This window comes from Camelus ferus, chromosome 7 (assembly GCF_009834535.1).
Source record: "Camelus ferus isolate YT-003-E chromosome 7, BCGSAC_Cfer_1.0, whole genome shotgun sequence".
NCBI classification, from domain to species: domain Eukaryota; kingdom Metazoa; phylum Chordata; class Mammalia; order Artiodactyla; family Camelidae; genus Camelus; species Camelus ferus.
Window position 1 is genome coordinate 76,660,204 of NC_045702.1, and position 26,152 is coordinate 76,686,355.

General features: G+C 46.4%; 1 protein-coding gene across 1 annotated transcript in view; it reads left to right on the forward strand.

Annotated features, from left to right (window-relative positions):
* CDHR3 (cadherin related family member 3) overlaps window positions 1–26,152 on the forward strand; it is a 62,414-nt gene that overhangs the window by 27,717 nt on the left and 8,545 nt on the right. The window contains exons 5-14 of the mRNA XM_032482959.1: window positions 1,084–1,178; window positions 1,940–2,044; window positions 7,029–7,177; window positions 9,238–9,427; window positions 17,099–17,270; window positions 18,526–18,628; window positions 19,603–19,701; window positions 21,462–21,688; window positions 23,641–23,812; window positions 25,331–25,581. Coding sequence (XP_032338850.1) covers window positions 1,084–1,178; window positions 1,940–2,044; window positions 7,029–7,177; window positions 9,238–9,427; window positions 17,099–17,270; window positions 18,526–18,628; window positions 19,603–19,701; window positions 21,462–21,688; window positions 23,641–23,812; window positions 25,331–25,581 — 1,563 coding nt within the window. The remainder of the gene's footprint in view (window positions 1–1,083; window positions 1,179–1,939; window positions 2,045–7,028; window positions 7,178–9,237; window positions 9,428–17,098; window positions 17,271–18,525; window positions 18,629–19,602; window positions 19,702–21,461; window positions 21,689–23,640; window positions 23,813–25,330; window positions 25,582–26,152) is intronic.

Here is a 26,152-nt window from a genome sequence, read left to right on the forward strand (position 1 = left end):
GGGCTGGGCACTGGAACCAAGGAGGACAAAGACTCTCAACTCTCCAAGATATGTGAAGACTTGACCAGAGGACACGACCCTGAGATCAGATGTTAAAGAGCTCTTCTGTATCCCCAAACCAGCTCCAACTTGAAAGTTAGGCCCCGCTAAGTTTCCTTCTCTTTCACACGTTTCTCTTTCCCTTTCCCTTTCATCATTTCAATGAGTGATGCTTGTGAATATTTTTGCACCCCGTTATATCCTGAGTTCTTTTCAGAGAAGAGACCGACTTGTATTTGCTTTAGGACTGTCCTATTTCCTAATGCATGGGAGCTGTGTTGAAACAGTGTTAGTTAAAGCCAAGACATAGAAGCAAAGCTTGAAGTTGTCCTAGGACACAGAAGTGAGAATACAGTGACAAAAATAAGGAGACTGAACTTATAAGCAGGGGATCATTCTGTAATTGAACGATCCAGTGACCAGCTTCTCAGGGTGCGGCTGATCAGAGTCAGAGGCTCAGACCAACTGATTCAGAACCTTCTTGAATCAAGAACCATGAGGTCCAAGAACTGCCAATTTGGGTCTCATCCTGCTACATCAAAAATATTCCACGGAGTGGGGGTTGAACAAAAATGTTCCACGGAGGGCGGGGTTAAGCCAAGATGGTGGAGTAGAGAGAATTACAGCTCATCCTCTCCCACAAATACACCAAGAATTACATCTGCAAACCCACTGAATCGCACAGAACACCTACTGAACTCTTGCAGAGTGTCTCTCACTTTGAAATACAGGAGGATTCTCACAAAATCCAATAAACAACAAGTTTATACTGTATAGCACAGGGAACTCTATTCAATATCTTGTAGTAACTTATGGTGAAAAAGAATATGAAAAGGAATATATGTATGTTCATGTACGAGTGAAGCATTGTGCTGTATGCCAGAAATTGACACAACATTGTAAACTGACTATACGTCAATAAAAACAGACATATAAAAAAATGTTCCATGGGGCCATGGATATAAAATGGGACCCGAACAAACTGATCTCCTGGGAAAAGATGCATGGATCTGCTCAGTTTTATTTTTTCCCCTTGTTTTTTAGTATTTCCTGATTTCTCCTTCAAACAGTTTCAGAGTATCTGCTAATGGAACTCTCTCCTCCACGACAGAATTTGACTTTGAAGCTGGACACAGCAGGTAGCTTTTGCCGATGACCTGGCTTGAAGTACCTTTTACCTGAGGGTCAGGGAGCAGGCAGGAGTGCAGCCTGAGGGCAGCTGGGGAGGCCCTGAGAGGTCTGTGCTCTAGGATTCTGCCTGACTGCTAGGGTTAGAGGACAGTGAGCTCCAAAGAGGAACAGGAAGAAAAGCAATTATCTGGGAGGCCTTCTTCCCTGTCTGAAATATTCATCTCCGGATCACAACAACGAAGACGTGGGAGAGGGCCCCGAAGCATCTGGAGGACAGCCTCAGAGGCAGCCTTCAGAGCTGTTTGCCCACATCAGAGCAGAAGGGCGGAGGCGAGCAGGCCTCTGAGGAAAGAGGGGAGGAGAGGCTGAGGTTCAACCCAGGTTTGGCTCTGAGCTCTGCACTGGATGTGAGACCAGGACTAGTTTCTTAATCCACGGCAGCCTGTGTTTCCTTCCATGGGTGTACTGGGTACTTTGCAGGGATAGCGTGGGGAAGGTCAGGGGTAGAATGCAACCCGGTAGGCAGGCAAGAGATGATGGCCATGAATGATAACTCCGGGATGAGGAGTAGAGGGTGGGTGTTAGGGACGGGAAAGGAGGGGGCACTCAGCAGGTCTGACTCTGCAGGGGCAGATGGAGGGGCAGATGGAGGGGGATGGCCAGAAAGGGGACAGATGCTTTCCTCCCTCCCTCCACCCCATTCCGCCCCCCTCAATGTGAGGTAGTGTCAGCAAAGCCTGACTCCCTGACTTGGGGTGTTTCCTGACAGTTACCATCTCATCGTGGAAGTCAGAGACAGCCAAGGGCTCCAAGCCTCCACGGCGCTCCAGGTGAACATTGTGAACATCAACGATGAGATCCCTCGCTTCACCAGGTAGGCCTGAGGGCACAGGAGGCTCCATGGGCCAGGGGCACCATTGCACTTAAGCAGCCGCACCTCGTCAGACACACTTCACACCAGACAGAGGGATGCCCTTTGCCCCGGCCTGGAGCAGAGCTAAGAGGCTCCAGATCTTCAGTGTCCTTTATCCCCTCTGGACTTACATCTCCCCCGTCTGCTCCCCCTGCACTGACGCCCCACATCCATGCGTACCACGGGATTCTGGGTGTGGTGGGGGCCAGACATGACGGGTACAAGGCTTGCCACTGGGCGTGCAGAAGGTAGATATATCCTACATGATAGAGTGCTTACTGCTAGAACAGCAGAATCCTAGAGCGCATCGTCAGTCAAGACCCCATGAAGCCCACCCTCAGAATGTCCTCCTCTCCAACTGAGAAGAAGGCTGTTTCCATGGTGCCTAAGGGGTCTGCCCACTGCTGGGTGCTCTAAGTTCCTTCCTGCGGTGGCGGATCCAGAAAGATCTGGTCTGTCCTACAGCCAGAAGAGGTGAGGGAGGCAAGTGAATCTGGGGGCGGCAGCCATGGGAATGTGCCCAGCTTCAGCCCAGGCACAAACAGGAGACCAGAGCCTGTCACAGACAGGGACTCAGAGCAGGAGCTGGGATTCTGAGTTAGCATATAGCCCTGCCAGCTGCCTGGCTCACTGGCTACAAGACTCTGCCTGCCCAGCGGTGGAGCTGGGCTCAGGAGCCAGCCACGAGGAAATTGGTAAAATCTCCTGCCTGAGGGTTAACAGCTGTGAATAAATTCAGCTCAGGAGACTCCACCAAAAAAGCCACTGGGCCCCAGAACTGTGTAGAATGCTTGCAAAAGTATTCTGAGACTGGTAGGTATTAAGGCCACCCCCTTCACAGACTAACCTGGTAGACTTTTGGCATAATCGTGACACTTCTGGACATGATCACAGTTGACAGCTCAGTTGCTGGGTGTCAACATGGGAGGCACTGGCCACAGAGACGTGCCCACAAAATGCTTCCCATCCACGCCTTCGCCAGGTTAAGCTCAGAGGGGTGACGTTGGGCATTTCTGCTGAGCAGCTCCCCCAGGAGCACAGCCCAACCATTTATAAATAGTCGTGACATCCCAGTCTGGATGTGGACTCAAGTATTGGCCAGCTCAGCGATGCGGATTCATCAGGAATCCCCAGAGGAAGGAGATGGCTGTGGGCTGGAGCTAACATGTTCTGCAATGCCCTCCCCACCTCCGCAGTCTGTGAGGTGGGAAAGCAGACTAATGGAGCTGCAGAGGGGAAAAGGATGACTTCTCCCAAGGGCAGAACTTGTAGGCCATCTGGTTTGGCCTCTGACTTCTCAAATAAAGCCACTGGCCTCAGCAGAAAGAGAACATGACCTTGGCTGTTTGTTGGGGCCTGCAGAGATTAGTCTAGCACTCTGCTTCTCATTTTTGGTTTGAGAGATGAACCTGTTAGACTCCATCCCAGACAGAAAACATGACCTTTGTGACCATCTAACTATTTCTTAAAAAACCAGTTGACTTCATTTCAAACGTGTTCCCTGGATGTCGGTAGGGATGGGTCTGCGAGACCCTGGGCTCTAGGAGGAAGTGGGCCAGGGGGCTGCCCTGGCCTTGGCCAGCTGCTCATTTAAAGTCACACTAGTCCCTCAGATGTCCGCAGTTTCAAAAACTTTGCTCAGTTTCAATCAGGTACTAATTTTGAGAGTTTCACGGTTCCCTTGAACTATGACCTTCTTTTCCCTCAAATCAGTGCTTAATCAGTGCTTAAATTAGCATACGTTATTTCATTCGAGATTACTAAAATTAAATCTCCAAACAGTAGGCTGAGTTTGAGTGTGAGGTAAAAATGCAACATGTGGGAGCAACCCTTGTATCTTTACTATCTGTTAAGGTCCTTGCAATGAATACAACCAAAGCAAGTATTAGTTCTGTTGTTGAAAATATCTCACCATCTATTCCTGGGTGGGACAAACGTCCGAATGTTTTACGGACTCACGACGGGCACACTGGGATTCTGCCATTACGGAAGTTGAGCGCTTTACTATAGGCGTACCTGACTTACTTTTACTCTCGACACCACAAGCACGGTGCTCTGCTATTTTTTCAGAGAACTTTGTTTTACAGTCGGGCAGGTGGGTCTTTCTCCCCTTCTGCCCATTTCTTTTGAATTTACTCATGGTCCTTTTCACCCTGATGCCAGCAGACACACTTTGTGCACTTACAGAATAACTCATTGATAACAATGAAGACTTCCCAAAGCATCCAGGATTCGCACCCCTTCCCCTGAGTGTGGCCATTGGCCCAGGCTCTGGGGATCCAGTGTTACAGGGAGAGGGCTGTGGGAGTCAGTGACGTTAGAGCTTCCGTGCTCGGAGGGTGGCAAGGGCTCGGCTTTCACTGCACTTGAATAGATCTATGCTGCAGAGTGAGGGTAACACTTTCACGTTAAGGGATGTTTTATGCACACCTGATTCTAGGATCCCCAAACCAAATAAAGCACAGACTTTCTCTTCTGCCAGGCTCAGTATCCAGTCAGCCCAGGAGAGGATGCTGCACTAGAGGAGTTGTGCCTTCACCGACAGCCCGATTGGTCCCCTTCATGGGGACCTGATTTCCTGGAGCACCCAGCGTGAACTAGATGCGTCTGCATAACATTTCGAGCTGGTACTTCCTGGGGGAGGGGGTTCCTGTGCACTGCAGGATGTTAGCAGCATCCCTGGTCTCGTACACTACATGCCTAGAGCAGCCTGCTCCTCGTAACAACTACTCATCTGCAGCTGAGAACCATTTACAAGGAAGAAGAGAGGATGGGAGGAAGAGGATTTTCCTCCCAAGGCATCCTCTGTCTGTCCTATGAGAGGCTGGGGGCCTGTCCTTGTCACCTCTGGTGACTGCTTATAATAATCCTTCTCAAACTTTAAAGTGCATACAAATCCCCGGGTATCTTGTGAAAATGCAGATCCAGAGTCAGTGGTCTGGAGTGGCCTGAGGTGTACACCCAGCACCCTCAGGGAGCCTGTTAGAAGGGCAGGGACCACACTGAGGGTAGCAAAGGTGAGGCTGTGAAAGGAGCATGGGTATCAGTGATCTTTTTGTTGGGAAGTTAACAGAAAGTCAAGTGGATGAAAATGTTGCCTGCTATATCAACAAAGGACACTGCAGCCGTCAGCCATCAGCACCACCCCCGCCACTCCCGAATGTGAGTCAGAGGGAGCTCAGGATGGAGACAAGCAGGCTGCTCGCTGACAGGTCCTCAGCTTCTATAGCCACCCCCAGAGGAGACTCAGGATGGGAAGCACAGGATACTGGCCCTAGACAGCTAAGGTGCACAGCAAAGGAGTAATGTCAGTGAGCCCTGACGTTTGCTCTTCCCATACATAGAAAAGCACTACATTCCTTAACTGAGATATCTAGTTTTCTTTAGTAGTTATCTTTTGATGTTCCAGCTACCTGGTCTTTGTTGCAAAAAGTCCTATACATCCTGGCTCCTCCCTGCCTCTTGGGAGCGGTCCCTCAGAGCCATCTTACAGGCTGCCTTCCTGGGCTTAAGTCCTCAGAAATGTCCACCGAATAAAACTCTCAACTTTTAGATTGTGCATTTTTGTAGTCGACAGTAACCAAAGAAAAAATACAACATGTTGGAAACGGGCTCTCACACAACGGAACAAGGGTTTAGTCCAGCCCTAGGAGCTGGGGCAGCTCTCTCTCTCCTCTGTCTCTGCTTTTGGTTCTTATCACCCCTGCCTCCTTGGCCCCACCTCACCTTGTCTACCCCTGGACCCACCAGTGCATGGCACGGATTCCCTGAGAACGGGTGTGTCAGGCAAGTAAATGAAGTAATGGCAGCTTCAGTGGGTCACCAGGTGGTGAGAGGTCCAGAGCACTGGGGCGGCCTCTTCGCCTGAACAAGATTGCTTTCCCCCACAGTGGAGTGAGGGAGGGCCTGGCTCTGACTCCAGGAGGTTGCCTCCCCTTCCTCCTCCCTCTGGCCCCACAGATAATAAGACAGAACTGCAGAAACAGTCTGAGCTCATGAAATGAAAGCAATCCTTTAGACCTGAGGTATAGGATTCCCTTCTCCAAGAAGACCCCACATGGGAAAACCCAGATTTAGGAAACTGGTAAATTAGAGATGACTATTTGCCCCACCGAAGTGATTTTCCCTCGCCAAAAGGATTTCCTGCAGAGCTATTTTAAACAATCAGCCTCCCTGGGTGCCTTTAAAATTACTCAATTTACCCAAGTTGTGTAGTTAAAATTTCAAACCCATCTGTCTCATCCCCGGGCCTCTCTAAGGCAGTGCGGGTCTGAGGAAGGTGGGTAGGTTGGCAATTTGGGGTTACCTTGTAAGAAGTCACCCTTGGAGGGCAGTGCACTGACCTTGGCTTCTGCCTGTGGGGCTCACTTCTCCTTTCAGAGAACTGACTTCATGGTTAATGCAACTCGGACAGGTGCACAAATTTTGTGTGTAAATGCTGCCTCCTTAGGCTGAAAGAAAAAAAAAGGAAGAAATAAAAAGTGAGCAGAGGCACTAGAAGAGAGAAGGTTTACAGTTTATTTGGCTTCTGGTGGAAACCATGGGATAAGAGTCAGGAACCTATCTGGAGATGGTGTCCAGAGGGATTTTTAAAAAGAATTCAGGGAACTTTTGCTGAGTTGGGAGAAGATGGTTGGATAGACCAACTTTCTTTATTTTAAAAGGTGTTAGTGCCAAGGCTGATCTGAAATGGCATCAGAGACTGGCCAGTCTAAATTGTTGCAGTCACAGCCTCGTGCCTTCTTCCCATCCACAGGGATGTGATCTTTGGAAATACACACGCTAGCCACCCCTCCTCTTGAAGGCTGAGTTCTCCCTCCCAAACACGTTGCTGCAACTCAAGCAGCTCAGCGCTATATTTAGCACTGACCAAAATACCCACCTCCCAGACGCTACCCTCCAGCGCCCCTGAAAATTAGCCGTGTCTGCTGTATTTCTGTTCCAGCCCAACGCGAGTGTACACGATTCCTGAGGAGCTGGGTCCAGGAACTATCGTGGCCAATGTCACAGCTGAGGACCCTGATGATAAAGGTTTAACCACCTTCCTCTTCTACAGCATCACTACCATTAACAGCTATTTTCTGATCAATCAGTGTAAGTCATACAACACATACATATCCTTATGTGCATTCTCTTTTTTTAGTATTCTGGGGGACTTTTTTTAATTGACATATAGTCATTTACAATGTGTCACTTTCTGGTGTGCAGCATAATGTCCCCGTCTTGTGTGCATTCTTTAATTCGGCCATTAGGATTGTTTTACAAATACTTTCTCTGCCTTCTGGTCTGAGGCAAGCCTTTCTGTCAAGAGTATCATAAGTTACCAGCATGGGGGGAGGGTATAGTTTCAGTGGTAGAGCACACGCTTAGCATGCATGAGGTCCTGGGTTCAATCCCCAGTACCTCCATTTAAAAAGCAGTAATAATTAAATAAAAATAAACTTAATGACGCCCCTCCAAAAAAAAAAAAAAAAACTAAAAAAAAAGTTACCAGGGTAATAGGTGTATTAAAAGCAGTTAGCTTAGGGGTTGGGGACACTGAACAGAGCCCTGTGTTGACAGCTGTATGGCCACTTCACCTTTGAGGCAGGTGGGCCTTTAAGGATGGATGAGTTTGCTGTCCTGAAGGTACCTTGAAGTCTCCTGAACAGAGGATCGAGAGCAGTGCTGCCCAAAAGAAAGAGAGTGGCAGCCACTTATGGAATGTTAAAGTCTCTACTGGCCACAAAAAGGAACAGGTGAAATTAATTTTAATAAGGCATTTTACTTAACCTGACACACCCAAAATTTTATTTTCACTTGGGATCGATATTTTAAAGTTCCTAATGAGATAGTTTACATTATTCATGTTTGTACCAAGTCTCTGAAGTTTGCTGCGTACCTGATACTTCACCACACGTCTCAATGTGGACTAACCACGTTCCCAGTGCTAAAGAGCGCCACACGGGGCTAGCGGCTACCCTACGGGACTGCGTCATCTAGGTCAATGCACCAGATTCCTGGGAGGTGTTTTCCCATCTAAGTATCTTGGTGCGGAGGAGAGTTTCTCCTTCCTCTAACAGACATCTTTTAGTACATACCAGGCACAATGCTGGGTGATCCACGTACACTCCATCCTAAGTACTCAGCACAGCAACCCAATGAACTATCATCAACCACATGTATAGATGGGGAAACTAAGGCTTAGAGAGAGACTCTGACAGGTTAAGGGACTTGTCTGAGGTCTCACAGCTCGTAGGGTGTGAAGCAGAGATACGGACCAAAGCTGCCCAACCCCAGAGCCTGCCCTCTTCACCACTCCTAGACGATGCCACCTGGTAAATCCCTGTCACACTACCAAAAAGGACTTCACTTGACACAGTGATTTTGTGGAGGCCAGCACTGGACAATCCCAGAAAGACAAGGTGTTGTTCATCCCACAGGCTTTAGGGCAAAGGTTACCTGTTCCCAGGAGAGGCAGGCAAACACAGTGAGTGTGCTCTACCTCTGAACCTCCTAGGGTGTCCTGTGTCATCGAGAACCTCACTTTGCTGATGGGGGCGGGATGGACAACCATGGTATAGACTTCTGTTCAATCCACTATTGCAAACTGAACTTTTAACAAATACAGTAGAGTTTTTTTTGTTTTGTTTTGTTTTGTTTTGTTTTTTTTAGTATATTTATTAAGACTCCTTGGTGGCAAGAAAGGCAAGCCAAATCAAGCAAGAGAAAAACAAGTAGGGGACACCTTGCCACAGGATACTGGGTATCTCCTGAGAAAGAGTGGAACAGTCAGGGCACAGGAAGGGCGGGAGGCAGCTCTGCTCCAGCCACCATGGAGCTAGAGTTCTGGCCTCTTACCTGTCGCTCCCTAGTAACCTGACTTATAAGAAAACCCAAGCGGTCAGGCTGGAGTCAGCTGTCTATCAGTCTGTTTAACTTTGAGCAAGGATAGCTGCCAGGGGCCCAACCCTGAAGCACGGGATGGAAAATTCTAGAAGGATCAGGCCAGATACCCCAATCAATGTTCAAGACAGGAATTTACACAAGTTTTTTTAAAAAACATATTTCCATAGAAGATATTCTCTTTGTAAGCCAGTCCTCATATCAGAATGTTCTACCTTTGACTCCTTATTTCTCTCCAAAGAGCCATGTTCTGATCTTTGCATTCTTAGGGACTGGGACCATCCAAGTGGCATGCAGGCTAGACCGAGACGCAGGTAAATTAAGACAAAATCCTGCCATTTCTCTGGAGGTTCTGGTGAAGGACAGACCCTTCGGGGGTCAGGAGAACCGCAAGCAGATAACCTTCATTGTGGAAGACATTAATGACAACCCCGCCATGTGCACCAAATTCACCTTCAGGTATTCACCTCCTTTTTTTTTTTAATTTTTAAAATTTGAATTTTTTATTTTTAATTTTTTTACAACTTTAAAGGATACTTTCCACTTACAGTTATTACAAAATATTGGCTCTATTCCCTGTGTTGTACAATCCATCAGTGAGCCTATCTTAACACTCAACAGTTTGTGCCTCCCACTTTCCCACCCCTATTGTGCCCCGCTCCTCACTGGTAACCACTAGTTTGTTCTCTATATCCATGAATCTGCTTCTTTTATGTTATATTCACTACTTTGTTGTATTTTTTACATTCCACATATACGTGATGTCATCCAGTATTTGTCTTTCTCTGTCTGACTTGCTTCACTTAACATAATGCCCTCCAAGTCCATCCATGTTGCTGCCAATGACAGAATTTCATTCTTTTTTAGTAGCGTTGAGTAGTGTTCCATTGTAGCTGCTTTATCCATTCATCTCTTGATGGACACTTAGGTTGCTTCCATGACTTGGCAATTGTAAATAATGCTACTATGAACATTGGAGTGCATGTATATTTTTGAACTAGTGTTTTTGGTTTTGGGGGGGATATATACCCAGGAGTGGAATTGCTGGGTCATATGGTAATTCTAATTTTAGTGTTTTGAGACACCTCCATACTATTTTCCATAGTGGCTGCACCAATCAGGCATCTACCTCCCGAGACACGTGCAGGCACATCTTCTCTTTGGGGGATCTCGGCTCCTCTGGTGTAGTCTTGGGAAGGACTGAAAATCATGAGCACTGGGGACATGACTCAATAAAATAAGTAGACTTGAACTGTCCCTTTAGGTAAGAGGTTTTCCCTCCTCCTTCTTTTTTTCTTCTCTTTCCTCCATTTTCTTTCTTCTTTGTGATCTCCCTTCTTCACTTTCTTACTTTGCTAAAAAAAATTTCTATTTTGCTCCCTTCTACAACACATTAACTTCTATTGGTGAAAAATACCCTGGGGACGTGTTAGACCCTCTCTGGACTATACCTTTTCTTTATTTATAGCCATCAGTGGCAAGACGGTGCTGTTGGCTAGCAGTTATAGATACTCGAAACAGGATTAGTTAACTAGGAGCTCCCAGAGAAACACACCACCAATAAGAAGAATAAATCAAACCAAGCATTTACTTAAAACAAAACAGAGCATCTAATCCACCTTATGCAATGTAATGGCCTATAAATAAAAGGCAATGGAAAGAGGGGAAAAGGCAAATACAAGTGGGATACAAGTTATTTTGGATATATTGACCAGTTCTTTGTCTTAAAATCTCTTCACTGTTACTTTAAAATAAAGTCCCTTGTGATTCTGGATTAATATGCTTTTTGGAAAACAGTAGTGTCTTTCCACTAACAATGTTGTCTAATGCCATAAGATGAGTCATTCCCCAGGTTGGCTTCAGCTTCATGGTTTCTTAATAGCTAGTCTCCAGTTTGTTGGGAGTCTGAAGGTGGCTCCCCGGGGGTCAGGGAGGGCACCTTTGCAGTGAGAGCACCTTGTATCTGGAGCAAGGCTGAACACCAGAGCTGCTCTCACTTTCAGATGTCCCTGTGGAGAGAGTCTCCTTCGGAGTTTATCTTTGACTGGTTTTGCAAGTTCACTTTTTAAGCTCTAGGTGACTTTTGACATAGACCCAATACATACTATAGCTGTGCAAAGGACAAAGGACCCTAGACAAAGACTGTCTAGGGTAAGCAACAGAAATACAAACACCTTTATTATGCTCTTCAGTGTCTCCTGTTTTCCCCATTGGCATGCCCTGCATAACGCCAAGAATCAAGTGGCCTTGAGTCTGATATCAAAACTGTTAAATCTTATTCTGGATATACCCTATTTGCCTTTTCAGATCCAGCCTCCAGCCTCCCCAAACCCTGCTCTATGGATATCAACTGTTCCTTTGCCCTGCAGCTTCTGGTTGGCTAGTGGGAAGCCCTGGAATCAGGGGGAGGGTGGAGTCAGGGTATTTATCCCCTGGCTCCCTCCTCATCAGCTGGATGAGTCCCTCCAACTCCTGGAGGTCTCAGTTCCTATCAGACAGCTCTCTGCACCCAGCACCCTCTGTCCCGGGTCCTGGTTTCAGGAAGAGCTCCCTCTCATGGCTCCTCCAGGCCTAGCAGTGGAAAGGGAGACTCACTCTTACTGGCCCTGAGATATTCTATCATTCCTTGACATTTCCACGTACCCTGTGTACACTTTATAACAGCCCCTTCCCAAACCCTCCTTGAATCATCCGAACTTGCCGTCAGCTTCCTGCTTAGATCTCTTTCAAATAAGTAATAGCCTTTACCATGTGATAAGTTCCTATCCCAACCCCAACCGCAGATGCTGTTTGATGGGTGGGAATGGTTGTCATTGATAATTAGCATTGTGACTTCCACATCACTTTCTGCATAAGTCAGACTCACCTCTGTTAAGAGAATCCTGGGCCCTGGCATGGAGTAGAGGTGATACAGAGTCACACTTCCACTTTTTTGAAAATCTAAACCTATACTAGTACTCTTGGATGGCTCCAGTGCATCTTGGGAAATTCTTCTCCTCATATCCTGCCCTTTAAGACCCTCCTGCTCTCCTTTGTTCTCTTGCCTGGAAAGGTAAGGAAAGAGGACTGGAGAGTAAGAACTCTGGGCATCAACAATTGGAGAGGACTGTGCTATCTCCAACCTTCCTTGTCAATTTTCTCCCCTTGGTGCATTTCTGTTAAGTGTATACTGCAGCTTCCTATGGCCCAGGGTCCCCTGATGTGTGAGATGACAGTTTGCAGACTGCATTCCATATTAGCTGGTAAAATCACATTTGAATATCCTAGACTGTCCAGGCAAGCCCATGCAGAGTCCTGCTCTTTATAATCTCCTCTCCAAATTAACCCTGAAGGTCAACACCAGCCAGGAACTGAACTAATTGTATTTATTACTGAAGGTAACTCTAAACAATGTTCCAGTCCCTCCTCCGGGCTTTTCCAGTGGAAATAAATTGTACTCTGAAAGCCAAGATGTGAGGAGGGGCAACAAAAGGGCTCTTCCCTCTGCAGTCCCGGAAGTGGAAGTCTCTACTCCCAAACCCCAGCCTCATTTGCACACTCCTGGGGTTGGGAAACCCTGACCTGCATCACCCACGATCCTTCCATCCTTAGCATCTTCTCGGTACCCACCATACCAGAGTGGAAGCACACGGGCAGGTCAAAACTAAACCAAGCAACAGAACCGGTCTCTGACAACCCTTGTCCCTGAATATTATTCCTTCTTCAGTACTCTTGGTAAGGTCCCTGCAGTAGAGTTTGGGAGAGCAGGCAGAAGAGGGTGGGAGGGCGCCAGCCTCCAGTGGATCTGAGGAGGCAGGTGGGTTTGTGCCTTGGTCCCTTGCTGCCCCATGGTTCTGAGCAAGCTCCTGGGCGGCCGGGAGATGGAAACAGCCCCTGTGGCTTTCCCAGGCTGGTGATGAATGAGCCCAGGGCATCAAAGGCACCATGACAGCTCTACTCTGGTTGTAAATTGTCAGGCTCTTGGCTGAAAGCGCTTTGCAAGCTGTTTGTGAGCCAGAGGCAGAGGAGGTCTGCAATTCAGAAGGCGGCTGGGCCGGTCACCTCTGTGTGGGGAGGGAACCGTGCTCAGATGGCTGGGAGTGAGGGCAGCCTGCTTTTGAGGCAGGGATTGATGAATGAGGGGGTGTGGTTTTTCCAAGTCTTGTATTTAGGGGAAAAATACCAAGTGGCAGGGGAGAGTGAAAAGAGGATGCCAGGCAGCCCTGAGCGGCCAAGGGTGGAGGCCTCTTTTGGAGGGCGTGAAAATCTGGCTTCAGGACCCTGGATTCTTTGGATGATGTAACCTCTTGGCTTCTGCAGACTTGTAATCAAGGCTCAGATCCCTGAACCCTTTGTGGGCCTGGAGAGTCACTGATGGAACCCAAAGTGAAATTCACTGTGACTCCTGGCACCGACAATAGAGACCAGTGCCTGGATGCAGTAGCTTTGTGGGATAGCTCTTGAAACCCCTCTGAATCAGTCTTTTTTCACCTGTAAACTGGGGACAAGAATACAAACCTCTTGGCAATGAGGGGATTATAGATAGAGTTTTTAAAGTGTTTAGTATGATACCACATAGAGCTGGTATTTAACAAAGAGTATCTATTCTAAGTACTTATGAGTAAAACCATGACATTGTGCAATCAAGACAGGAATGGAAATACTTGGACCCCTGTTTGGCGGAGATACAGAGGCAATTTTTGCCAGTGGAGGCATTGTGGAGATTCAGTTACTTGTTAGAAAGACTGCTTTCAGGGAACCAAACCCAGTCATCCTCAGCAGCCCAAGACCATCCTTGCGGTCAGACTTGGTTTGCTGAGCTCCGAGCCCATTTTAGCTGCCATTAAGAGCTGATGTGGGATGTGGAAGGGAGCATAATCTGACTGCAGAGAGAGGTGATAGACAGTACAGAGGATTAGAGGATTTAACACATGTTAGTCTTGATGCTCTGAGAACAAGACACCAAGACTGGATTAAATGCGCAAGGCTTTTATCAGTGGAAATGCCTGTGGGAGAAGATGGGGAGAGAGCTAGACCAGGCTGTGGGAGTCATCAGACCACAGCGCAACCTGACTTGAGTCAAGGAAGGAGGGAGGGTGAGTAGAGGGGAATGTGCTAGTTTGCTGTGCAGTTCATGAAAGGTTTGGCAAGGACACTGGGGAGTCCTGGAACCCAAGTCAGCTGTCACAGGACAGGAATGAGTCTGCTTAGTATCTCTGCCATGCCCAGTCATTGGCACACGACCTCACTGCAAGCACAGCAATGGATTTCAGAGCACAGCAACTAAGGTCTGTGGTCAGTTATGTTTCCAGGGCTGAAGGTCTTCCAGGCACATTCTTGTGGCCACCACAATATATTTTTGTAAGAAATTCTGCTCAAGGCAAAACACGATTGCGGTAGGTACCCACCTAATAATAAAGGAAGGGAGGAAGGAAGGAAGGAAGGAAGAAAGAAAGGAAGGAAGGACAGAAGGAACAGAAAGAAAAGAAAAGAGAAAAGAAACATCAGCCATACAAATTCCTCCCTGCCTGCACACATGACGTTTTGGAGTGTAATTTCGCCATTCCTCCCATCAAGAGATGGGTACCTCTTTCTACTCTTTGAATCTGGACTTTACCAAGTAAATTGTTTTGGTCATGGGAACAGTCACAAACAGCACAGCAGAGGCTTGAAAGATGTGTGTGCATTGGGACTTGCCCTCTGTGGCTACTTTTGGAAGCCTGAGATCGCCACGAGAAGAGCCCAGACTAGCTTCCTGGAGGATCTGAGACAACATGAGGCAGAGACCATCCACCTTCCCACCAGACACGTGGGTGAGGCCATCCTAGAATAGCTAGCCCCTGCCGAGCCACCAGAGACCAGAGAGCCAGACAAGCCGGACCAGAACCAAAAGAATGAATGGATAACCCTTGGTGTCAAGCTGGGCTTGATCAGACAGCTCCAAGTTTGGGGGAAGCTTTACTCATTTGCGTGCTGTTTGCCAAGCCCCTGGAGTGAACTGAGATTGAGACCCTCAAATTCGACCCTTAATAAACCTCTAATGAATGAATGATAGTCGGGGGTCAGGAGGCCCATCTATGACTTTGAAGCGGTGAGAACACAAGTGGAAGAATTCTCAGCCTGCAAAGCATGGGAGTGGAGAGGGGCAGGGATACAGGGATTTCCCCCAGCTAGATTCACCACTGCGGCATACAGGGGCAGCATTGTTAGTTCTCTTGTGCTGTCTTTGTGACTGTGCTTGTCTCATTAGCGACCCTTCATTCATTCAACAACTATTTATTGAGCATGCCAAGGACAAAAGCAGACACAGATCCCCACCTTGGTGGAGCTGACATTCTGGGGAGAAACAGGCGATAAACAGGATAAGCAAGTAAAGTCTATGGTTTATTGGAAAATGACAAGTGCTAAGCTTTAAAACTAAAGTGGGGAGGGGAAGGAATAGCTCAGTGCTAAAGTTGAGTGCTTAGCATGCATGACTACGTACATACATACATATATACGCCTAACCATCTCCCTCCTGAAAAAAAAAATTCTAAAGGAGGGAAAGGGAGAGGGAGCAATGGGTGGGGCATTGACATTTTAGAGGGGGCAGACAGGTAGCCTCCCGAGAAGGTGCCATTTGATTAGAAACTAATGAAAGTGGAAGATTAGTTGACCAAAAGTTTGTGGGTTCATTTCTGGGCTCTCTATTCTGTTCCATTGGTCTATATGTCTGTTTTGGTACCAGTACCATGCTGTCTTGATGACTGTAGCTCTATAGTATTGTCTGAAGTCTGGGAGAGTTATTCCTCCAGCCTCTTTCTTTGTCTTCAGTAATGCTTTGGCAATTCTAGGTCTTTGATGGTTCCATATAAATTTTTTTATGATTTGTTCTAGTTCTGTGAAATACGTCCTGGGTAATTTGATAGGGATTGTGGAGAAAGGGGAACCCTCCTACACTGCTGGTGGGAATGCAGTTTGGTGCAGCCACTATGGAAAACAGTGTGGAGATTCCTCAAAAGACTAGGAATAGACTTACCATATGACCCAGGAATCCCACTCCTGGGCTTGTATCCAGAAGGAAATCTACTTCAGGATGACACCTGCACCCCAATGTTCATAGCAGCACTATTTACAATAGCCAAAGCATGGAAACAGCCTAAATGTCCATCAACAGGTGACTGGATAAAGAAGATGTGGTATATTTATACAATGGAATACTACTCAGCCATAAAAACTGACTACATAATGCCATTTGCAGCAACATGGATGCTCCTGGAGAATGTCATTCTAAGTGAAGTAAGCCAGAAAGAGAAAGAAAAATACCATATGAGATCGCTCATATGTGGAATCTAAAAAACAAAAACAAAAACAAACAAACAAACAAACAAAAACAAAGCGTAAATACAGGACAGAAATAGACTTACAGACAGAGAATACAGACTTGTGGTTGCCAGGGGGGTGGAGGGTGGGAAGGGATAGACTGGGATTTCAAAATTGTAGAATAGATAAACAAGATTACACTGTATAGCACAGGGAAATATACACAAAATGTTATGATAACTCAGAGAGAGAAAAAATGTGACAATGAGTGTGTATATGTCCATGAATGACTGAAAAATTGTGCTGAACACTGGAATTTGACACAACATTGTAAAATGATTATAAATCAATAAAAAATGTTAAAAAAAAAAAAAAAGAAACTAATGAAAGTGAAAGAACAAGCCCCATGGACACTGGGAAGAGCATAGCCCGGTAAGTGCAATGGCCCTGAGGCCAGAGCCTGGGGCATGTCCAGGAGCACCAGAGGCCAGAATGGCCAAAGGAGAGTGAACAAGAGGGGTTAGTGGGAGTTTTTTCCTCCAGGTAAGGAGTGGGGGTGGGGGCGGGCATACATCACAAAAGATAGGGCTTTGAGTGAAATGAGTCCTCTGGGATTCAGGAGCAGAGGAGTGACATGATCTGACACGATTTTAACAGGACTCTTCTGGCTGCTGTGTTAAGGAAGGCGGCAAGGGCAGATCGGGGACACAAGTGAGGCGGGCACTGCAGTAACCACGGACTTGCTTTCCATTGAAATGAAAGCTGGGGTGTCTAGCCTAGGGCCTGTGTTAGAAGGAACACTCAGTCACCATTTGTTGGGGAAAACATTGAATTGTGTCTTTTCGCCAGCATTATGGTGCCTGAGAGAGCAGCCAAGGGGACATTGCTTCTGGACCTGAACAAGTTCTGCTTTGATGAGGACAGCGAAGCACCAAACAACCAATTCAACTTCACCATGCCATCTGGAGTTGGGAGCCGCGGCAGATTTTTACAGGATCCAGCTGGCTCTGGGAAAATTGTGGTCAGTTAATGGTCATTGCATCATCGAAAGGGCATTGGGGAAGCTGGGCTAACATGCATAGTGCTTTTGCTGCCCTGTAGAGAGACATTTCCAAGGTAACTCCCTCTCTGAGTGACTGTAAATGACAAACTTAATAGTGACTCTGTTTTCCCCATTTGCTCTTTATTTTACCCAAATTCCAGGAATTGTCGGTTATGCGTGGTTGTGCCTGGGGTGCTAAGGACTGGATTCTTTCTCGCATAGTTTGCACTCTGCGTGCCTGGTTAGCGAGCCTCTCCAGTCACATTAGAGCCCTCTGGGCTCCAGCACTTTTGTTTATTTGAGAGCACATTCCTGGCCCATAGAGGTGAGAGGTGAGAGAGAAGGGCCAGGGCCATGAGTGCATCTTGCTGAATTCCGCACCATAGACCCAGTGGAGGCCCAAAGGAGGATGAGAAAACAAGGAACATCTCCACTGGGACAAACACAGAATTAGAGGAAGGATGGACTTAGAAGGTGGTGGGTCTCAATGAGCTGTGTGAGACCTTTACCGACAGGGTTCCCACTGGAGGTGGTGGGGAAGGAGAGAGATAAAAGGGCAGGGGAAGGTGGGTGGGGGCTTGGAGGGGGGTGGTCATGATTGGGGGAGTCTTTGCATCAGAGATAAAGCCAAAGGGAGGAGACCAAGTAGCTCACCAAGCATCCTCTCATCTACCCCCTTCTGTACTTCCCATCCCCAAGAAAATTACACCAATTTTATTCATTGTGTCAATTAAAAAATTCTATTTTTTCCTGTTTAAGAAATTAATATATGTTCTGTTTAAGAAAATGTAAGAGACACAGAAAAGCATTAACTATTCAGTAATAACCACTATTAACCTTGTGATATATTTCCTTCTTCTTCCCTATGCATATATTTTATGGATAGCCTATACATCTATGCATACATATTTTAAATTACAGAAATATCCCTGCATATAGGATTCTATATTGTGCTTCTCTTTGGTTTGTCTGAAGTCTTGAGCCTCTGCTGGGCAATAGTGCTTGATGCTCGTCTTTAAACAGAGATTCTCTCTCCTGGTAAATTCTTCAGAATAAATTCGCTAGCAGTGAGCAAAGGTATGGACGTAACTTTTTAAAGCTCCTCATATGGGAAAAGTGCTTTCCAGAAAGGTTTTGCAACTTACATGTCCACTAACAGTATATGAAAATGTCTTTGTTGGTTCATCTGAAAAGATTGTTCAGTCTGTGTAATCTGATCTCTGTTTTCATCTAGTTGATTGGTGATCTAGATTATGAAAATCCAAGTAATCTAGCAGCCGGTAATAAATACACCGTGATAATCCAGGTGCAGGATGTTGCCCCTCCTTACTATAAAAGCAAGTATCACTTTAACTTATTTCATGAAGCATTCCTTGAGTAGCAGCGACAAACTGTGGTGTGGGCAGTTCTCAGTCTTGGGCTGGTTATGTATTTGTGTTCAAAAGGAGACTTCCAAAAACCCAAACAGTTGGGAATCAGCCTAGCCTCCTCCTGTCCTTCTCCAAGCACATTTAATCAGTCTCCAAATCCCTTCTTCTGTGTCACCTACTTAAATCTCAAGGATCTGCTGCCTTCTGCACCAACCCCCTGCTCCACCCTACCCTATCCCACTAGTACTGCCCAAATGCAGGACCTCCTCTTTCATAGCTGAATTAATAACACTAAGAAGTCTTTCAAGGGATCTTTCTGCCTGCCTTTAGTCTTGCCTGTTTCCAACGCAACCTCCACATTTCTGACAGTGATTTTTCAGGACATGCAAATGCTGTCATGTTACTCCCTTGCTTAAAGCCCTCCCCATAGCTGTCAAGTTCAAGTGCAAACTCTTTGGCCCCACATGAAGCAATAAAACAAGTCCCATGAATTTTTTGGCTTCCCAGTGCATATAAAGGTTATAGTTACGCTATCTGGTAGTCTGTTAAGTGTGCAACAGCATTATGTCTGAAAAAAAAGTACATTCCTTAATTAAAAAGTACTTCATTGTTAAAAAAAAAGTTCACAGTCATCTGAATCTTCCACGAGTCATACTATTTTTGCAACAGTAACAGCAAAGATCATGGATCATAGATCACCATAACAATACAATAACAGCAAAAAAGTTTGAAATTTGCAAGAATTACCCAAATGTGACACTGAGACATGAAGTGAGCAAATGCTGTTGGAAAAGTGGTGCCGATAGACTTGCTCAACTAAGGGTTGCCACAGTCTTCAGTTTGTGAAAACGAGATATCTGCAACTGCACAGTAAAGAGAAGTGAAATAGAACGAGGGATGCCTGTATTGTGATTTAATTGTTTTCCTATTTCCGTTTTTAGATAACATCTACATTTATATCCTAACAAGCCCAGAAAATGAGTTTCCTCTTGTCTTTAACAGCCCATCCTATGTATTTGCTGTGTCAGAATTAAGCCCAGGTATGTAACAGACAAGACGCAGACCAAAGCGCTCTTAACAGACCCCTTCATCTTGACGCACTTGGGCGGAGGGAAGCTCCCTGCCAGAGGCCCCCGTGGTGCTGTGCACAGCGACTCACAGCTGATTCCTGTTTATTGCATCTCTTACTTCTTTTTAAATTGTCCTCACTGCTGAGGAGCCCTTCAGGTGAAATCTAGATTTTGAAAACTGTTGATTAAACTGCATTTCTCTGAAGCCCCTGATTGCTTCCTTGTCTGGGTCTGATTCCGCTAATCCGCTCTTTTTGCTGCCTAAGTTTTCCCTTGGTCTCTGTTGTGATTTTTATCCAGCTCACTCTGAGAACTGAAATTTAAAAATAGAGAAAAGGTTTCCCATTTCTAAATTTATTTCATTTAAAAACAAAATAAAGGCGTTTTCTCTCTGTCTTTAGGATTCCCTGGAGGCCTCTTTTTCACCCTTTAGGACACGATGTCTGCAGGCTCCTTCTCCACATCCAGCTCACTTTCTCCCCGTCTCTGCCAGTTTGGAGGGGGTACCATTAATTCTAGCATAATCAGGCTTCACCACAGCCTTTGATTCTTTGATCAGGGGTACTTCTTTTCTTTTCTTTCTTTTTTGATGCCGTGAAAGTTTTTTTTTTTTAATTGAAAAATAGTTGATTTACAGTGTTGTGTTGGTTTCAGGTGTACAGGATAGTGATTCAGTTATATACACATATTCTTTTTCATATTCTTTTCCATTGTAGGGTATTACAAGCTATTGAATATAGTTCCCTGTGCTATATAGTAGGTCCTTGTTGTTTATCTATTTTAGATATAGTAGTGTGTATATGTTAATCCCAAACTCTTAATTTATCCCTTCGATCATGGGTACTTCTATACTAAAACTCAAGCCAAACAAACCCCAAACTCTGCCTCTAAGATGATCTCTCCATTTCATTCTCTCTCTTTATAATGAGCTCCATTCTTGATATTATGGTTTAAACAACACACAAAAAGAGGGTCTGAAGAAAGTGCTTTTAATTCCTTACGCCGTATCCAAGTCAATAACAAATGCAAAAGGAATTATGTTTTTTATGAATTCCCAGATCTCGCTACAATTATTAATCACCTACTTTGGGTCATGCACTTAGTGCCAGCCTACATAGTTGAATAAAAGATGGTTCTGCCCTTGAGTAGTATAATTTATGAGGAAGAAAGAACTTCTACAAAACAAGCAAGCCAGAACTCCAGCAGCCCCACCAACCAGATTTATAAAAGAAGCAAAATGGAATAGGAGTTAAAAATCAAAAATCAGAAATACTCTGTAATTATCTGCTGCCAAACCCTTAAAGATTGTGGATTTTTCGTTCTGTTTGTAAGAGCAATCCATCCTCATTACAGAAAATTTGAAAAATAAAACAGACTTTAGATAACACTGCTGCAAAAAAGGTGTATCTGTGAGGATGTTCTCTGCAATGTTATGATCAAAGAATAATTGGTGTGCTTAGAGTCTATATAAAGGCATGAACTGTCTTTTACACCTCACAGGACTGCCTGGATCATATGCCCAGTTACCTAGTGGGTGTCGTTAGCGTAATCTGAATTTAACAGAATTGAAGATGTAAAACATACGGTCTTTGAACAGCAGAGAGGCCTCCAAAATTCTTTCTGCCCATGGCACTTAGAATGTCTGCTCCTGGCTCCTCCCTTCCTCCTCTAAGGAGGACTAATCTCAGGTACTATTCTCAGGACTAATCTCAAGTACTTTATTTTTCCAGCTCGAACCCAGGTTGGACAGGTGCAAGCGTCAGATAAAGACTTCCCCCAGAGCAGCATCGTGTACTCCATCTCCACCGGAGGAGCCAGCCTGCGGTACCCAAACATATTTTGGATTAATCCCCAAACGGGAGAACTCCACCTGGTGACTAGAGCAGACTACGAAACAACCCCCATCTATATTCTCAGAATCCAGGCCACCAACGGCGAGGACAGCAGCTCAGTCTCTGTGAGTGGGGCTATTTGGTGCGTTTACACCAGCCCGACTGGTTGACTTTGGGTCTCTCTGGCACCTTCCAGGTGTGGCTGCAGTGTATGGAGTCTTAATAGGGCATGTCCTGCAAACGGGACAAGAAATGGCTAGTGGTGTCCCGGATGGCAAAATCGGACACACATAGCAGTGCCGGGAAATCAAGATTGACATCTGTAAGCCCACGTTTGTGGGTGACCAGGGGAGCACTGAGATGGATGACCCCTCTGGGGGATAAGCTCTGTCCTGTTGTCCTTTAAATCTCCCCTTGCTTTCACAGTGGGCTGTAGCTATCCATTCCCCCACCCCCACCATGTGGTTTTACCCCACCTGTTTCTACCCCACCTCCACCATGCCAGACAGGATACATCTTTAAAAGATGTGGCTTGACACCTCTGCCGCTGAGAGTCTGGTTGAATGCACTGCTGAGTCGGTAGGTCTGAATAGGACCTGAGAGTCTGCATTTCTAACACAGTTCCAAGTGGTACTGAGGCAGCTGGTTGACAGCCAGACTTTGAGGAGCCAGGGTTTCTCAGGGCTGTGCTGCCAGTGGTTCGCACTATTTGAGGGTAATATGATGGCTACAAAGAGGAAACTATTTCGTGGTCTTTCCCGTTAGTAAAAGGGAAAAAGCATAAGACAAAATGAACTCAGCTAGCGACAGGCAACCCTGTGTGACAGAGAGAATGACCATTTAGAGTCAGGAGGCAGAGTTCATTTCTCAATTTTGATCCCGATTTTCCAAGGGGTTCTAAGCAATGCTTATCTTTGTACCCTGATTTCTTTCTCACACACACGGAGAGTCACCTCATAACCCAGTGCCTGAATAGTCCAGTCCCTCTGATGACTTGCTTTGAATTAGTGGGACGATGTTTTTAATGATGTGTGGGGCTCGGCATTGCTAGCTGAGGAAAAGATGTGCTAAGTTGAAGATAATTGTCGTGTTTGTTAGGCTTGGTTTTTGAGAGGGATGAATGGAGTCCACTTTGGGAGCTAACTAGAGAGAACATTTCAATTTATTCCTGGGCTCAGAAATAGCTGAAATCCCCAAATTTCAAAGGTAAAGTGAATACGACTCAAAATTCATAAGCCTTTAAAAAGGGTGATGATCACATAAGTCCCTTTCAGGGCTGACATTCTATGATTCTGTGCTGGCAGGCATCCCAGTCCATATTCCAAGTCACCCGGCATAAAAGACAGCGATAAAAGAGAACAGGCTGGCCCCGGCTTGTGGCCAGTTAGCGCCACAGCTCAGTGCAGTGTTATGACACGGACAGCCCGGGCTACAGACGAGACCCCGGCTAAGCCAGGTCATCTCCTTCTCTCCCAGTGGTTTTCAACCCAGACTGCACGTTACAATCAGCTGGGGAACATAAAAAATGGACCTGGGTCCCATCCTCTAGGGTCCTGATTCATTTGGTCTGGAGCCAGGGTTGAGAGTCACTGCTCTATCTTCCAAAGGTAAAGACGGAACTTCCAATTCACGGGGGCAGCGAGCAAGGATGCACAGGGGTCACCATCAATCCATTACTGGAAAAAACAACTCAGCATCATCTGGAAGTTGAGCCCACGTGTCTAGGTGCATGTGTGTGGAGGTGTGTGTGAATGTATGCCTATATTATGTACACGTGCATACACACACACACACACACACACACACACACACTACAGAAGTTAATAGCATAGGACTTGAAGTAGGACAGACCTGAATTTAAATTTCAGCTCTGCCACTCACCCACCGATTGGCCTTAGATTAATTACCTAATCTCCCTGAGCCTCTGCTTCCTCATCTGTACAATGGGAATAATCATATTGTCTCTCTTGGGTGAGGTTAAACCTCACTAGTCCACAAAAGCACACAGCCCGGTGCCTGGCACACAGTAAGGGCTCAAGGATAAGTTCTCAGTAAGGCCACTTTCTTGCTGTTCTAGGTTACTGTGAACATCCTTGAAGAAAATGATGAAAAGCCAATTTGTACGCCCAACTCTTATTTCCTGGCTGTTCCAGTGGATCTGAAAGTTGGCACGAATATTCAAAACTTCAAGCTGATGTGTACTGACCTTGATTCCAGCCCCAGGTCTTTTCGTTACTCCATTGGCCCAGGTATGGCATTGATGTCCAGTGTCCTGGACCCCTTCTGCAGGCCCTTGGTGTTGGAGGCCCTCGCAGCTGTTTAGGGAGAAGGGTGTGGGTCCATGCTCACAGACTCATCGGGCCCAGCGCATCAGGGTGGGGTATTTTGAATGAGGAAAGCAGGGATGAGAAGTCCTTGACCTCCCAGTCCTCCTGTTGGCTTCCCCTTCTCACCTAACTCTTCCCAGACTCCCATAAGTGGCTGCCCAAAGGCCCAGGGGAGGGTGAGTCCCATTGACGGTGCCCCACCACCACCACAAATTCCCAGGCTGTCATAGGATCCATGAATCAGATTCGTGTAGTTAAAACATTTTTAGTCCAACTCCTCCACCACCTCTTTTCCCGCAAGCTTGTAGTGGGGGCAGGGGATTCCAGTCCTCTCTCTAGATAATAATAGATTAAATAGATTAAATTCATTTTGAAACGTGTCCTCAGGAATTCTCTTCTGCTCCATTCATTTTCTCTCTTTAAAAATATATCATTGTGGGGGAAAAAAGAGCACCCCTCAATGGAAATGAGACCAAAATAGCTCATGTAATGAAGTGCTGGGGCCAGAGATTTAAACCCAAACAAGCAGAGCAATTTCATGTGAAAGAGTAAAAATCCGGCTTGGCCGCCTGCTGAGCCCTGGCAGAGCAGGAACTTGAGCAGCAGGGAGCCTCTTGAGCTGCCTGTGTCACAAAACCCCGGGGCAGAGCCTGCCTGGAGAATGCCGTTGCCAGAGATGGAAATAATCCATACTGAGGACCCTCAGGCCTTTATGGGGCACTTCATTGCTAAGGGAGTAAAAATTGCATCATCCCCTGCTCCATTTACTGATTTTCAGTCGGTAATGAGTCTGGAGCCACTGGAGGAATGAGCAAGGGATGCTTGAGGGGAGGGGCAGCCTCTCTGCTCCAGGCCCCCTAAGCAGCGTGCTTTCAGCCCCAGCGATGGTGGGGGAGGCGCATACAAGGACTACAGTCCCTGCCCAGCCAGGACACACCTTCCTCTTGGGGACTCCAGGGACATCCTTCACCAGTGGGACCAGCCAGTTTCCAAGAAAGACATGGAGTGATCTCGGCCCATGGCTAGGGACGTGATCCATTCTTCCCTCTTGATGCCCACTGATTGGCCTGAGCGTGAGTTACACACTTTTACCGAATTAATGCTGATGGTGAGAGTGGGCGGCCCTAGGATTCCTACATCACCCTGCCTGATGCTCAGCAGGATGGCGGCCGTGCTCCCAGGACAGGTGTGCTGCTGCCCTTCTCTACTCATTTTTGTTGCAGCCACACTGGTTGTAAGGAAGTCTCTTTTTACTAAGGAAATCTCTGGCACAGCCAAGGCCCATATCCTATTAGTGCCCCAGACCTGGTACAGCAGAAACCATCTACATCTGAGGTGTGGATGTTTAAGGAAAAGACTGAATGTGATTTTCTCCTAAACCTTTGTTGCTTATACTCTTTTCTTTGTTTTCCCCAAATCCTTGTATCACATCTCATATAGGCAACATCAACAGTCATTTCACCTTCTCTCCCAACGCTGGGTCCAACGTGACAAGCCTGCTCCTCGCGACTCGCTTTGACCATGCTAGTGGGCGTGATAAGATCTGGAACTACAAACTACTTGTCTACATAACTGATGACAACTTGCTGTCCAGCAGGAAGAGAGCTGGGGCTCTTGTGCAAACAGGGACAGTGACACTGAGTATTAGTGTTGTGCCTCACCCAACCACGATCATCACTACAACCCCCAGGGTAAGGGTGTTGGGATCTGGACTCCCTAGAAACACCCCTTGTGATTTATACTGATGGAGCCCCTTGACCTGGGAGAAATGTGGGATGGACTGAAGAGTTGAGGTGTTAGAATGTTGCCAGGAATGCCAACCATGGGCTGGATTGGAGTAGTCACTGGGTGCTAAAAAAAGATCTGGGTGAGACCTTGGGTTTATAGAAACATTCACTTTTTCTATTCTGGTAAGGAAGGATATGTGTCTATACTTGGGCTTATGGTAGATGAGGTATGGACCAGCCATGGTGCTGTGGCACAGGAGCCGGTCTTCATGGACATGTTGCCCCCTTCACAACCCCTTCTCTGCTTGCTCTTCAGAGCCACTGCAAGTCCACATCTGTGAGAGCCGGAAGAGGCTCTTCTCCACTTTTGAAGAGTCACTAGATGCCAATCTGTACCCTACTCCCCAACTCCACTCCAAACAAAGTCATTCATTCAATCTATAAGTATTGATTTAATACCTATAATTTGCCAAGTGCTTTGGTGAATAAGCCAAAAATGATCCCTGCTGTCATGGAGCTTAGAGCAGAGGCCGTT